Source organism: Mandrillus leucophaeus, unplaced genomic scaffold, assembly GCF_000951045.1.
Source record: "Mandrillus leucophaeus isolate KB7577 unplaced genomic scaffold, Mleu.le_1.0 Scaffold412, whole genome shotgun sequence".
Taxonomy (NCBI): domain Eukaryota; kingdom Metazoa; phylum Chordata; class Mammalia; order Primates; family Cercopithecidae; genus Mandrillus; species Mandrillus leucophaeus.
Window position 1 is genome coordinate 638,299 of NW_012104388.1, and position 16,268 is coordinate 654,566.

The window sequence follows — 16,268 nt, forward strand, 5'->3', positions numbered from 1 at the left end:
TCAAAAAATAAATAAGTAAATAAATAAATGATAATAATAGCTAATACCTATTCGGCCTTCATCATGTGCCTGGCTCTCTGCCAAGCACCTTCATGCTTAATTTCACTCAAGGATTACCAAAAAGGTTTTAAATGCTATTAACTCCATTTTATAGACTAGAAAAATAAGGCTGCGGCGGGGCGCAGTGGTTCACGTCTGTAATCCCAGCACTTTGGCAGGCCAAGGTGGGTGGATCACTTGAGGTCAGGAGTTCAAGATCAGCCTGGCCAACATGGTGAAAGCCCATCTCTACTAAACATACAAAAAAATAAACCAGGTGTGGTTGGCAGGCACCTGTGGTCCCAGCTACTCAGGAGGCTGAGGCAGGAGAATCGCCTGAGCCCAGAAGGCAGAGGTTGCAGTGAGCCAAGACTGTGCCATTGCATTCCAGCCTGAGTGACAGAGCCAGACCCTGTCTCAAAAGGAAGAAAAGAAAAAGAAAGCGGGGAGAAAATAAAGCTTGAAGGGACTTAAGTCTGTCAGTGAAATAAGGAGCTGGATTTAAATTCAAAACATGGACTCCCAAAGCCCACGTTCTCAAACATCATGGCATCCCACCTCCAAAAACAAAACTATCAGCCACAATTTGTTGAGCAATTACTATGTTCAGGAGCTGAGTAAAATATGTATATTCTCATTTACTCCTCACATGCCCCTCAAGAGAGAGAGAAAGCACCTTTCTATCCCTCTGCATGCCCAATGCATACCCCACAGTGTCAGTGCAGAAGCATGCTGTATGCATCACTCTTATTTTTCCATTCAAAAACTCAAGAGGGCCCCTATACTCTCAAATTCAAAATCATTTTGCCCAAGAATGAGCGTAGATACCTTGGGAGGCCTTACCAATATCAAAGTACATATCAAAGAGAAAGCATTATGGCCACAACCAGGACTTTGGCAAAAAACTCTACTCCCAACTTTGTCAAGGCCTTTGGAGAAGGCAAACTATTCATGAAAAAACAATAAAGATACAAAATCTACAGGTGGTAATTGCTGGAGAAAAGTAAGAAGCAAACCTACTGCATTCATGAAATCATCATTCTTGAAGAGTATTCTCAGCAAGTGGCCCAGCATACACTCTGGATCAGCTCGACCTACCAAGAGAAGAGGGGAGGAACAAAGGAATGAGTAAGTCACCCCAGTCAAGCAACTTAGACCTCCGGAAAGGCACCTGGGTTGTTACAAAAACTAATAAAATGCCAGCAAAAATAATCAGAAACAAAAGATTATTGTGCTAAACTAGATTACATAAGAAACATGCTTTAGGCTGGGTGTGGTGGCTCATGCCTGTAATCCCAGCACTTTGGGAGGCCGAGGCGGGCAGATCACAAGGTCAGGAGTTTGAGACCAGCCTGGCCAACATGGTGAAATCCCATCTCTAGTAAAAATACAAAAATTAGCCAGGTGCAGTGGCGGGCACCTGTAATCCCATTTACTCAGGAGGCTGAGGCAGGAGAATTGCTTGAACCTAGGAGGTGGAGGTTGCAGTGAGCCGAGATTACACCACTGCAATCCAGCCTGGGTGACAGAGCAAGACTCTGTCTGGAAAAAAATAAAAAAGAAAAAAAGAAATATGCTTTAAAAATAACAATGTAAAAACCTGAGACACTGCTCTCTAGCCTTCCCATCTCCTAGCATACTGCCTATACAGCACTGCTGAATTAAACAAGTACTAGATCCAGATCAGCATCACCAAGAGTATACAAGGTCTACAAAAGAATCATAAAGAAACCTAAGAGAGAGAAAACTTCTGACTTCCCATCCATAAAAAGGTAGGAAGCATGCTTCTAACTATGGGTGGCCTGGAGAAGACAGGCTCCAAGTCCAACCTCTCCTTCTACTACAATGACAATAGCAACAGAGATGCATCCTCAAACATGTAAGGACACCCTGGGTCAAGGTGACGGGGGTGAATTCCACCAAGCAATCACTAACCCTAAAGATACAGTAACCTTGGCCATCTTAACTTCCTAGCACTTGTGGAAAGAAAGGCCAGGGGCCTAGGATCAACTCAATGCATAGCCTAATGATAGAAGAATTAGTTGATGGAAGGGAGAATTACGGTTTGTTGTTGTTGGATTTTTGAGACGGAGTCTTGCTCTGTCGCCAAGGCTGGAGTACAGCAGCTCAATCTTGGCTCACTGCAACCTCCACCTCCTAAATTCAAGCAATTCTCCTGCCTCAGCCTCCCAAGTAGCTAGGATTACAAGTGCCTGCCACCACGCCCGGCTAATTTTTGTATTTTTAGTAGAGTCGGGGTTTCACCATGTTGGCCAGGCTAGTCTCGAACTCCTGACCTCAGGTGATCTGCCCGCCTCAGTCTCCCAAAGTGCTGAGATTACAGGTATAAGTCATTGCGCACGGCCTGGTTTGCTTTTAAAACAGAAACCTCTAATTTATTTCATTTCCTTTCAGAGCATTTAGAGAGGTAAATTTAGTCAAAACATACAATAGAGGATGAAGACAAGATGTGAGCTGCTGATGTTTTTACCAAGCTGTTAATTAGTATCTCAAAGTAATTCACAAAAAGAAACATTAGAGAAAAGCACCACCAAAACAAAAAGGATCATACATTACCTAATGTTAGCTGTTTATAAATCATGAAACTGAAATCCTTATTTTTAATGAAAGAGATAATGCCACTGACAAATATTGCTTAACATTAACAGTTAGGAAAAAATTGCTTTTTAAGCTCTACTGAAAAATGGCATATCTGTCTGTCTCTCCTTTCTTCCTCATTGCCATTTAATCCATCTCCAGGCAGTGACACTCAGCATGATCATCTATCTTTTAATGCTTTTCATAATCCTATGCATTAACTTAATTTCTGATTTCACATTCACTTTCTTCTTCATGCTCTGATTTGAGTTACTGAAGATGTGGGTTAAATCGTGAATATTCCTCTGTAGTCACAAGTAGGGATGTCCAGGACAAGAGCAGCAGATAACATCACATAAGCAACTAGACTCTCAATCTGAAATGCCTAGCTTACATGTGAGAACAAAAGTATAAGAAATAGCAGTAAACCCTGGAACATTCAGGTGAATATACAATGTTCTTATTTTTATAACTCCCACTCATTCACACTCTCTTTCTACACACAAATTTTCTTTCTTTTTTTTTTTTTTTTTTTTTTTTTTGAGACAGAGTTTTGCTCTTGTTGCCCAGGCTGGAGTTCAATGGAGCGATCTCGGCTCACCACAACCTCTGCCTCCCAGGTTCAAGAAATTCTCCTGCCTCAGCCTCCTGAGTAGCTGGGATTACAGGCATGCACCACTATGCCTGGCTAATTTTGTATATTTAGTAGAGACGGGGTTTCTCCATGTTGGTCAGGCTGGTCGCGAACTCCTGACCTCAGGTGATCCTCCTGCCTCGGCCTCCCAAAATGCTGGGATTACAGGCGTGAGCCACTGCACCAGGCCAAAATTTCAGACTCCTCTCCAGAAAGGACTGCTTCAGGCTATAGAGCTTATATGCACTATGGGCCCATGAATGACTTCAGCTTTGCCTACTGGTGATCTACTTTATAGTAAACATAAAATGGCAGTCTCAAGTCCCTCATAATTCTGTACCACAGTAGCAAATTCCATACCAAAGCAGGTGCTGTCATGGCCTTAATTAAATTAGCCCAAAATTGGTCAGGCTCAGTGGCTCACGCTTGTAATCCCAGCACTTTGGGAGGCGGAGGCAGGTAGATCACTTGAGGTCAGGAGTTCAAGACCAGCTTGGCCACCATGGTGAAACCCCTTCTCTATTAAAAATGCAAAAATTAGCCGACTGTGGTGGTGCATGCTTGTAATCCCAGCTACTTGGAACACTGAGGCACAAAAATTGCTTGAACCCAAGAAGCCGTGGTTGCAGTGGGCCAAGATTGTGCCACTGCACTCCAGGCTGGGCGACACAGCAAGGCGACATCTCAAAAAATAAATAAATAAATAAGCCCAAAATAAAACCAAATTAACACGAGAAGGCACACTTTAGTTCTCAAGACACCAAAGCAGACATAAACGTCAAGGTTCCAAATACCAACTTCCTAACTAAAAGCAGGACACTGAATGTTTTCTCAACTATATTTCTTCAACAGTAAAAGGATAATTATTAAAAGGATAACTATTATTAGAAAGATGAAGGCACAGAGAAGAACATCTTTTGCTTTTATGGTTTAAAAAAGTTGGCTGGGCACAGTAGCTCAAGCCTATAATCCCAGCACTTTGGGAGGCCCAGGCAGGAGGACAGCTTGCGTCCAGGAGTTCGAGACCAACTTGGGCAGCAAAGCAAGACCCCATCTCTACAAACAAATAAAAAATAAAAATCAGCCAGGCATGATGGTACATGCCTGTAGTCGCAGCTATTCAAGAGGCTTGAAGTGGGAGGACAGTTTGAGCCAGGAGATCCAGGCTGCAGTGAGCTATGATCATGCCACTGCACTGCAACCTGGGCAACAGAGTGAGTATCCGTCTCCAAAAAGGAAAAAGTCTGAAAGGAAGACCATTTTTCTTTTTAATTCTTTGTCATCATACCAACCGAGTTAACTAAAGTACACCTACTTTTGTTCCTTTAGGTTAGTTAAGTGATATTTAATCGGCAAATACCAAAAATATTTCCAATTTTTTCCAGAAATTTATTTCTCCTCACCGGTTCCACCTTGAGCAACATTTTAACAAATAAAAGGTCTTAAAACTTACCACAGAAGATGCTATTGCAACTCAAAAATATTCCCATAAGCAATTTTTCTTTTTTAAAAAAGAAAAAAAAGACTCTTGCTTTAATAAAAGTGTCTTAAAAGAAAAAAAAGAGAAAAAAAAGACCCACACTTAGGAGCACAAGTCTTACCAGGATGTCGATCATCAAATGGGTCTGGATCCCCTTTACGATACTCTTCAGTTTCTTTTTCAATTAATTGAGACATCCTAGCACAAAGGGAACAAGAAGTCAACTCTGGACAAGCATAAAAAAATGCACCACCTCCTACAACAGTCAATTCGACAGTCAAGGTAGAAAATAAAACCAAAGTTAGAAAAAGCCTATTTCTTCTGACTTACATAGAAATCTAAGCAATTATCTCATAAAACAGTTTCTTCTCCCAAACTCATTCTTTTTTTTTTTTTTTTTTTTGATGGAGTCTCGCTCTGTCACCCAGGCTGGAGTGCAGTGGTGTGATCTTGGCTCACTGCAAGCTCTGCCTCCCGGGTTCACACCATTCTCCTGCCTCAGAATCCTGCATAGCTGGGACTACAGGCACCCGCCACCACGTCCAGCTAATTTTTTGTATTTTTAGTAGAGACGGGGTTTCACCATGTTAGCCAGGATGGTCTCAATCTCCTGAATTCGTGATCTGCTTGCCTCAGCCTCCCAAAGTGCTGGGATGACAGGCGTGAGCTACCACACCCCGCCCCCAAAACTCATATAAACTTTCCCTGCCTCAAAAAATAACATTACCTTCACCTCAGAAACCAAAAACCTAGGAGTCATCTTTAAAATCTTCCTTTTCCTGCCAGGCACGATGGCTCACGCCTGTAATCTCAGCACTTTGGGAGGCCGAGGCAGAAGGATCACCTGAGGTTGGGAGTTCGAGACCAGCCTGAACAACATGGAGAAATCCCGTCTCTACTAAAAATACAAAATTAGCTGGGCATGGTGGCACATGCCTGTAATCCCAGCTACTCAGGAGGCTGAGGCAGGAGAATCGCTTGAAACCAGGAGGCAGAGGTTGCACTCCATTGTACTCCAGCTTGGGAAGCAAGAGCGAAACTCCATCTTAAATAAAAAAAAAAAACAAGAAAAATTACTATTTGAGTGTCCTAAGACTGACACTGTATTACAATGACAAGCCAATACAAGCCTATCATACTCTCCATCTAACATGCTCTGTCCTATGTCAAACTCTCCTATGTGCTTATTTCCAGGACACCATACTTTCTAGTCTTTTTTTTTTTTTTTAAAGAAACAAGGTCTAGCATGGGTGACAGAATGAGATTCTCTCAAAAAAACAAACCAAAAACCAAAAAAAAAAAAACGGGGTGTCACTCGGTTGCTCAGGCTGCAGTGCAGCAGCACGACTCATGGCTCACTGAAGCCTCAAGTGATCCTCCCACCTCAGGCTCCCGAATAACTGGGACTACAGGCACACCACCATGCCCAGCTAACTTTAAAAATTTTTTGTAGATGGGGAATTTGCTCCCCAGGCTGACTCAACTCCTGGGCTCAAGCCCACCTTGGCCTACCAAAGTTCTGGGATGACAGGCATTCAGCTGCCACACCCAGCCTTGCTACACTTTTATTTTATTTTATTTTTTTTTTTGAGATGGAGTCTCGCTCTGTCACCCAGGCTGGAGTGCAATGGCGTGATGTCGACTCACTGAAACCTCCGCCTCCCGAGTTCAAGCGATTCTTCTGCCTCAGACTCCCAAGTAGCTGGGATTACACACGTGTGCCACCACGCCCAGCTAATTTCTGTATTTTTTTTTTTTTTTTTTTTTTTTAGTAGAGACAAGGTTTTGCCATGTTAGTCAGGCTGATCTCAAACTCCTGACCTCAGGTGATCCGCCCGTCTTGGTTTCCCAAAGTGCTAGGATTATAGGTGTGAGCCCAGCCCTTTCTAGTCTTAAGAGTTAAACTTTCTTGGCTGGTGTGGTGGCTCACGCCTATAATCCCAGCACTCTCGGAGGCTGAGGCGGGCTGATCACCTGAGGTCGGGAGTTTGAGATCAGCCTGACCAAGATAGAGAAACCTCATCTCCACTAAAAATACAAAAAATTAGCCAAGCATGGTGGTGCATGCCTGTAAATTCAGCTATTCGGGAGGCTGAGGCAGGAGAATCGCTTAAACTCAGGAGGCGGAGGTTGAAGTGAGCCGAGATCATGCCATCGCACTCCAGCCTCGCCAACAAGAGTAAAACTCTGTCTCAAAAAAATAAATAAATAAAAGGGTTAAACTCTCTGCAAAAATTACTGGTCCACTCTAATCAAGCTTCAGAAGTATTTCTGCTTTTTCTTCCTTTCCTTCTAAACTCTGAAACCTCTCTTTGACACAAAGGGCAATCACACAAAATAATGTATGTGTACATATTTTTTTTGTTGGTGATGGTTTTTATTTTTTTATTTTTTAAGAGACAGGGTCTCACTGTCTCTCAGGCTGGACTACAGTGGCACAGTGGCACAATCATACCTCACTGCAGCCTCAAACTCCTGAGCTTAAACAATCCTCCTGCATCAGCTTCCCAAGTAGGTGGGACTACAGGTGTGCATAAGCATACCTGGGTGTTTTTTTTTTTTTTTTTTGAGACGGAGTCTCGCTCTGTCGCCCAGGCTGTAGTGCAGTGGCGCAATCTTGGCTCACTGCAACCTCCGCCTCCCAGGTTCAAGCGATTCTCCTACCTTAGCCTCCTGAGTAGCTGGGGTTACAGGTACATACCACCATGCCCGGCTAGTTTTTGTATTTTTAGTAGAAATGAGGTTTCACCATGTTGGTCAGGCGGTCTCAAACTCCTAACCTCATGATCCACCTGCCTCAGCTTCCCAAAGTGCTGTGATTACAGGTGTGAGCCACTGTGCCTGGCCTTATACCTGGCTATTTTTTTTAATTTTTTATATAGACAGTACCTTGCTATGTTGCCCAGGCTGGTCTTGAACTCCCGGACTCAAGCAATACTTCCACCTCAGCTTCACTAAATATATTTAGAATTATATATTGTAAGATCTACTAGTATCAAAAAAGAAAAAAAAACCAAAAAGATCTACTAGTATCCTCAGTTAAAACTAAACAATATAGCAGAGAAGTTAAAAATATGGCCTCTGGGCCAGACACAGTAGCTCATGCCTATAATCCCAGCACTTTGGGAGGCCAAGGCGGGAAAATCACTAGAAGTAAGGAGTTAAGAGACCAGCCAGGGCAATATAGGGAAATCCCCTCATCTCCTCTAAAACTTTAAAAATTAGCCAGGCATGGTGGCAACACATCCTATAGTCCCTGCTACTCAGGAGACTGAGACTGGAAGATGGCTTGAGCCCAGGAATTCAAGGCTGCAGTGAGCTATGATAAAACTGCTGCACTCCAGGGCAGGGAGCGGTGGCTCACGCCTGCAATCCCAGCACTTTGAGAGGCCGAGGCAGGACGATCACGAGGTCAGGAGATCGAGACCATTCTGGCTAACATGGTGAAACCCCATCTCTACTAAAAATACAAAAAAATAGCCAGGCGTGGTGGCAGGCACCTGTAGTCCCAGCTACTTGGGAAGCTGAAGCAGGAGAATGGCGTGAACCCTGGAGGCGGAGCTTGCAGTGAGCCGAGATTGTGCCATTGTATGCCAGCCCGGGCGACAGAGGGAGACTCCGTCTCAAAAAATAAATAAAAAAATAATAAGAAGAAGAAAAATTGCTGCATCATGTCTCCAAAAAAATAATAAAAGTGACTTTTGGAGCCAGATATTCAGGGTTCAAATCTGAGCTCTTCCACAGTGTGAGACACTCTGGGTAAATTATGTAACCTCTCTGTGCCTCAAGCTAATAGTCTACATTAGAGTTTCCCTGGGTTTAAGTTAATTAGAACAAAACCTGACAAGTAAGAGCTCTTTAGGTGTTAATTGTGGGGGTTTTTCCTTCTGTTTAGTCTTCTCTTCTCATTTTCCAAGAGTAATTGGCATTATAAAAACTGGGAATTGGGCCAGGCGCAGTGGCTCACACCTATAATCCCAGCACTTTGGGAGGCTGAAGCAGGTGGGTCACTTGAGGTCAGGAGGTCAAGACCAGCCTGGCCAACAGGGTAAAACCCATCTCTACTAAAATACGAAAATTAGCCAGGCATGGTGGTGGGCACCTATAATGCCAGTTACTCAAGAGGCTGAGGCAGGAGACTCACTTGAGCCAGGGAGGCAGAGATTGCAGTGAGCCAAGATCAAGCCACTGCACTCCAGCCTGGGTGACAGAGTGAGACTCCATCTCAAAACAAACAAAAAACTGAGAATCAAAAATAGGAAAAACAGTTAATTTAGGGTAGCTATTGACTGGGATGAGGCAGGAGGGTGCAATCTGGTACTCAAGTTCTACTATAACTCAATCTCGATAATGGTCTTACAAACAAAAAATCCATCTAGCAGAGTACTTTACAGTATATAAATTACATCTCAAAAAAAAAAATGGCTGGGCACGGTGACTCATGCCAGCAGTAATCCCAGCACTTTGGGAGGCAGAGGCGGGCGGACCATGAGGTCAGGAGATCAAGACCATCCTGGCTAACATGGTGAAACCCCGTCTCTACTAAAAACACAAAAAAATTAGCCAGGCGTGTTGGCGGGCGCCTGTAATCCCAGCTACTGAGGAGGCTGAGGCAGAATAGCGTGAACTCGGGAGGTGGAGCTTACAGTGAGCTGAGATCACACCACTGCACTCCAGCCTGGGCAACAGAACAGACTCCATCTCAAAAACAAGACCAGCCTGGCCAACGTGGTGAAATCCCACCCCTATTAAAAAAATACAAAAAATTAGCCAGGTGTGGAGGTAGATGCCTGTAATCCCAGCTACTCGGGAGACTGAGGCAGGAGAACTGCTTGCACCTGGGAGGTGGAAGTTGCAGTAAGCCAAGATAACACCACTGCACTCCAGCCTGGGCGACAGACTGAGACTCCATCTAAAAAAAAAAAAAAAAAAAATTTAAAAAAATTTTTTAAAAAAAGCCCACTCACACAGCTTGGCCCAAAGCCAGCCTCTTTCAGCAGAATCAAGTCAAAAACTAATAAAAGGATGATTCAGGTTACAAAATGACATACATTGTTCTTACGAAACTGTCAAAAGATCATAAAAATAATGGTCAATAAAAAAGCAGCCAGGCCTAAAATTCATTTGCTCTTCCTGGAATACACTAAAACACGCAAACCTGCAGCCAGATGAGGGAAGAAAACAAAAAACAAAACCCTAAAACTATTTCAGAAAAGACCCAGTAAACAGACCCACAATTTGGTGAAGGAGGGAAGTTGCCCGCGATTAAAATAAAATAAACTGACCAGCCTGGGCAACCTGGCAAAATCACGTATCTACAAAAAAAAAAAAAAATTAGTGGAGCATGGTAACATGTGCCCCAGCCACTCAGAGGGCTGAGGTGGGAAGATCACTTGAGTCCAGGAGGTTGAGACTGCAGTGAGTACAAAACTGTACTCCAGCCTTGGGGAAAAAAAAAAACATTGGAATTGGAGTCAAAACCCAGGATTCTAACCTAAGTTTCCACTGCCTCACTATGCAGTTTTTTGCAAGTAAATAAATCTGAGAAAGTCTATCATTTAATGATGTGTCTTTCAGAGATACTTTGAGGGACAAATGAGGAAGGGGAAGTTCAGATAAGTGCCTCTTACAGTTCTGACACCAAAACAATGTCCTCAAATATTTGTTGAGTGGAATGAACCGATTCACTCATTTTCTTTCCATTCTGATAACCCCTTTAATACGTATAAACCTTCCCATTCCAGTAGGTGTGTTTTATATATATATACACACACACACACACACACACACACAAACCACCATACTGCCTGATTTGGCACTTCATCATTATATACTATTTTGTGCTACTATGCATTGTTCCTTATCTGTTAGTTTTTGTTGTTGTTGTTATTGAGAAGAGTCTCTGTTGCCCAGGCTGGAGTGTAGTGGCACAATCTCAGCTCACTACAGCCTCGACCTACCTGGCTCAAGCAATCCTCCTACCTCAGCCTCCTGAGTAGCTGAGACTACAGGCACGTGCCACCAGCCTGGCTAATTTCTGCATTTTTTGTAGAGACAAGAGTCTCACCATGTTGGGCAGGCTGGTTTTGAGCTCCTGGGCTCAAGCAATTCACCTGCCTTGGCCTCCCAAACTGCTAGGATAACAAGTATGAACCACCATGCCAGGCCTCTGTTAGTCTTAGTTGCTTCCCAGGTAGTTATCTCCTTGAGGACAGTACCCCTCTGTCCAAACAAATTTTAGGTTTTGCATTGCTGGAGAGCATAGCATACTGAAAAAGTTGAGGATAAAATATGATAATGTAAAATAATGTTGAAAATAAAACATTAAGTACTTTTAGTATAAGTGCTCAAAGAATATTTCTTGAACAAGTGAATGAATCCACATAACCATCTTCATTAACAACACTCTCCTCCTTTCACAGTTACATCAATTATACACATGTTAACAGCACAATATTTAGATTCTCTAACTCACTGTGGCTGCATTTCAAGTATCTTGTTTAATAGCTGGTGTTTAATTATTCTTTTTTTGTTTTGTTTTTTAAATTAAGACGGGGTCTTACTATGTTGCCCAAGCTGGTATTTAACTTGTGGCCTCAAGCGATCCTCCTACCTCAGCCTTCCAAAGTGCTGGGATTAGAGGCATAAACCACTACACCTGGCCTAACTTTCTTAATCTCCAATGCCTCTACCAATTAAAATCCAGTTTCCACCAGTCAGCAATAATCCTGTTCCTTAAAGAAACGCGGTATTCTCACATGTTCCCTATGCATTAAAAGCAATTAGGAACAATGCATTTATCCCCATTTAAACTTTCATAATATCATAGTTCTCCATAAAAAGAGATCACTGCACAAACAAAACAATTTTTTAACAGCTATGGTATTGAAGATGAGACATTAAGGATCCCCACATTCCAGTGACCTTCCCCTTAGAAAACCCATGAGCACCCCTCCCCAGCCTTTACTTTTCACTTTTTCTCCATCTTGACACATTTATTAAGTAAAATTATATACCATACATATATACCTACATATCCCAGGCAGTGGACAAATCATCATTTGAGGAGACACCAATAAAAAGACATAGTCGTAGGCCAGGCATGGTGGCTCACGCCTATAATCTCAGCACTTTGGGAGGCCGAGGCAGGTGGATTGCTTGAGTCCAGGTGTTCAAGACCAGCCTGGGCAACATAATGAAACCTATCTCTTCTAAAAATACAAAAAATTAGCCAGGCAGGGTGGTGTGTGCCTGTAGTCACAGCCACTCAAGAAGCTCAGATGGGAGAATCAACTAAGCCCAGGAAGTTGAGGTTGCAGTGACCCGAAATCACACCACTAAACTCCAGCCTGGGCAACAGAGGGAGATCCTGTCTCAAAAACAAAAAAAAACAAAAAAAAAAAGGACATAGTCTCTGCCTTCAAGAAGCTTACAATTTAGTGAAGAGACGTGTAAAAAAACAATTATAGCTGGGTGCGGTGGCTCATGCCTATAATCCCAGCGCTTTGGGAGGCTGAGGCAGGAGGACCACAAGGTCAAGAGATTGAAACCATCCTGGCTAACACGGTGAAACCTGAGACCCCGTCTTTACCAAAAAATATAAAAAATTAGCCAGGCATGGTGGCGGGCACCTGTAGTCCCAGCTACTCGGGCAGCTGAGGCAGGAGAATGGTGTGAATCCAGGAGGCAGAGCTTGCAGTAAGCCAAGATTGCGCCACTACACTCCAGCCCGGGTGACAGAGTGAGATTCTGTCTCAAAAAAAAAAAATATATATATATATATATACACACACACACACACACACACACACACACACATAGTACAATGTGGCATAATGGGTGAAAATTAAAATACATACATATGAATGATAGGAGTATTAAAACAAAGTGGTGGCCAGTATGGTGGTTCACACCTGTAATCCCAGCACTTTGGGAGACAATGCAGAAGGAACGTTTGAAGTGAGGAGTTTGAGAACAGCCTAAGCAACATAGTGAAACCCTGTCTCCCGCAAAAAAATTAAAAAATAAAAATTTAGCAGTGAGCTATAATCATACCAGTGCACTTCATCCTGGGTGACATAGTGAGACCCTGTCACTAAAAAAAAAAAAAAAAAAAAATGTTTTTTGTTTAATGATGGGGAGCCCAAACCTACCTATGGAAGTCAGTCAGTGAAGGTTTTACAGACATGATTCTTGAACTACTTCTTGTAAGGACTAGGCCTGCCATGCAGACATGCCAAGGAAAGGCATTTCAGGCCAAAGAAATACCAAGTGTAAAGGCACATAGACATTAAAAAATATGTTAATCCGGCCGGGTGCAGTAGTTCACGCTTGTAATCCCAGCACTTTGGGAGGCCGAGGCGGGCAGATTATGAGGTCAGGAGTTCAAGACCAGCCTGGCCAACCAGCCTGGCCAACACAGTGAAACCCCATTTCTACTGAAAATAGAAAAATAAGCTGGGTGTGGTGGTGGGCGCCTGTAATCCCAGCAACTCGGGAGGCTGAGGCAGGAGAATTGCTTGAACCCAGGAGGCGGAGGTTGCAGTGAGCCGAGACTGTGCCACTGCACTCCAGCCTGAGCAACAGAGCTAGATTTCATCTCAAAAAAAAAAAAAAAATGTTAATACTTACAGAAAGAGACTAATACTATGAGGGAGAAAAAAGAGGCCATCCTTCTTTTTCTCATCCTATGGGGCTATTTATGATGTGACGCCATTTATGACAGGCTGGGATTACAGGTGTGAGGCATCCAACCCAGCACCCCTTGATTTGTTTTGATACTCCTATCATTCACATGTACGTATTTTTATTTTCCACCATTATACCACACTATAACTTTTTTTCACGTGGTTCCTCACTAAATTGTAAAATTCTTGAAAGCAGATACTATGTCTTTTTATTGGTGTCTCCTCAAATAATGATTTACCCACTACCTGGTACTTAATAACTGTGTGGTACATAATTTTATTGAAAAAAATCTGTTAAGGTAGAAAGAGAGAAAAGTAAAGGCTGGGTAGAGGTGCTCATGGGTTTTCTAAGGAGAAGGTCACTGGAACGTGGGAATCCTCAACATCCCATCCCCAATATCATAGCTGTGAAAACAACTTTTTACACATTGATTTCTTACTTTTTATAGAGAAAGAACTACAATATTATAAAAGTAAGCCACATCATAAATGGCCTCATAGGCCACCCTAACAACTTTACATTTTACTCTGTAGGAAAAAGGAAGCCAGAGAAGAATTATGAATGAAGGTAGGGAAATCATATTTGTGTATGAGAAAAAGGAATCTTTCAGCAAGGGGGAGGATGTATTAAAAGAAGGTAAACTGGAGACAAACTTATAAGGCACACTGCTTAATGGGCCAGTCCACATGAGCAATACCTAACGAAGGCCAGGCGCAATGGCTCACCCCTATAATCCCAGCACTTTGGGAGGCTGAGGTGGGCGGATCGCCTGAGGTCAGGAGTTCAAGACCAGCCTGGCCAACACGGCAAAACCCTGTCTCTAATAAAAAAAATACAGAAAAATTAGCCGAGCATGGTGGCTCACGCCTGTAATTCCAGCTACTCCAAAGGCTGAGGCAGGAGAATCACTTGAACCTAGGAGGTGGGGGTTGCAGTGAGCCAAGATCGCACCACTGCCTGGGGCAGAGAGCAAGACTCCGTCTCAAAAAAAAAATAAAAGTAAAAACAGGCTGGGCATAGTGGCTCACACCTGTAATCCCAGCACTTTGGGAGGCCGAGGCAATCAGGTCGCTTGAGGTCAGGAGTTTGAGAACAGCCTGGCCAACATGGCAAAACCCCATCTCTGCTAAAAATACAAAAATTAGCCGGCATCATGGCAGGCACCTGTAATCCCAGCTACTCAGGAGGCTGAGGCAGGGAGAATTCCTTGAACCCGGGAGGTGGAGGTTGTGGTAAGCTGATATCGTGCCACTGCACTCCAGCCTAGGCAACAGAGTGAGACTCCATCGCCCCAAAAAATAAAAAGTAAAAAAAGTTTTTCAGTTTAAAATCATTTAGTTTAAAACTAAGTAGGGAATAAAAAAAAGTGTTAAGTTATGAATAAATGAGAAGGCACACAGAAATGAGGATGATAAGCTCAATTTTGGACATGGTCTGTTTCAGGTATCTGTGGAAGAGTCAAGTAGGCCAGCACGGTGGTTTCGCCTGTAATCCCACCACTTTGGGAGGCTGAGACAGGAGGACTGCTTGAGCCCAGATGTTCAAGACCAGACTGGGTAACACAGGGAGACCCTCCCTCTACAAAAAATTTAAAAATTAGTCAGGTGTGGGGGTGCACACCTGTGGTCTCATCTAGTATGGAGTCTGAGGTAAGAATATGGCTGGAGCCCAGGAGATCAAGGCTGCAGTGAGCTGAGATTATGCCACTACAGCCTGGCAACAGAGTGAGACCCTGTCTCCAAAAAAACGGAGCCAGAAGAGCCAGGTAAAGATATATTCACCAGGACGGGCGTGGTGGCTCACACCTGTAATCCCAGCACTCTGGAAGGCCGAGGCAGGTGAATCATCTGAGCTCAGGAGTTCAAAACCAGGCTGGCCAACATGGTGAAACTCCGTCTCTACTAAAAATACAAAAAATTAGCCGGATGTGGTGGCGCACACCTGTAATCCCAGTTACTCAGGAGGCTGAGGCAGAAGAATCGCTTGAAGCCGGAAGGCGGAGGTTGCAGTGAGCCAAGATTGCGCCACTGTACTCCAGCCCAGGAGACAGTGCAACACTCCGTCTCAAAAAAAAAAAAGATACATTCACCAAACAGTTACAAAATGAATCAAATTTTTTTTATTTTTATTTTTCTAATTTAAAAATAGGCCGGGCATGGTGGCTCACACCTGTAATCCCAGCACTTTGGCAGGCCAAGGTAGGTGGATCACCTGAGCTCAGGAGTTCAAGACCAGCCTGGCCAATATGGTGAAACCCTGCCTCTACTAAGAAGATACAAAACTTAGCTGGGCGTGGTGGCAGAGGCCTGTAATCCCAGCTACTCAGGAGGCTGAAGCAGGAGAATCGCTTTAACCCAGGAGCCGGAGGTTGCAGTGAGCCGATATCATGCCATTGCACTCTAGCCTGGGCAACAAGAGCGAAACTCTATGAAAAAAAAAAAAAGGCCAGGCGCGGCGGCTCATGCCTGTAATCCCAGCACTCACTTTGGGAGGAGTCCAAGGCGGGTGGATCACTTAAGGTGAGGAGTTCAAGACCAGCCTGACCAACATGGTGAAACCCCGTCTCCACTAAAAAACAGAAAAATTAGCCGGGCATGGTGGTGGGAGCCTGTAATCCCAGCTACTCGGGAGGCTGAGGCAGGAGAATCGCTTGAACCCGGGAGGCGGAGGTTGCAGTGAGCCGAGATCATGCCATTGTACTCCAGCCTGGGCAACAGAGCAGAACTCTGTCTCAAAAAAAAAAAAAAAAAAATTAAGAAAATTAAACAGCTTCAGGAAGTAGGGAAATCTGACTAAATCTGAGGAAAGAAAAAAATTGATTTAGAATTT

At 43.6% G+C, this 16,268-nt stretch overlaps 1 protein-coding gene across 3 annotated transcripts in view; it reads right to left on the reverse strand.

The window, feature by feature from the left end:
• The window catches only part of VPRBP (Vpr (HIV-1) binding protein), a 119,123-nt gene that overhangs the window by 73,850 nt on the left and 29,005 nt on the right, over positions 1-16,268 (reverse strand). For 2 of the 3 annotated variants that reach the window (XM_011992492.1, XM_011992493.1), the window contains 2 exons: positions 4,873-4,949; positions 1,060-1,133 (listed from right to left, as the gene is read on the reverse strand). In XM_011992492.1, coding sequence (XP_011847882.1) covers positions 1,060-1,133; positions 4,873-4,949 — 151 coding nt within the window. The remainder of the gene's footprint in view (positions 1-1,059; positions 1,134-4,872; positions 4,950-16,268) is intronic. The other variant, XM_011992494.1, reaches the window with a different exon arrangement.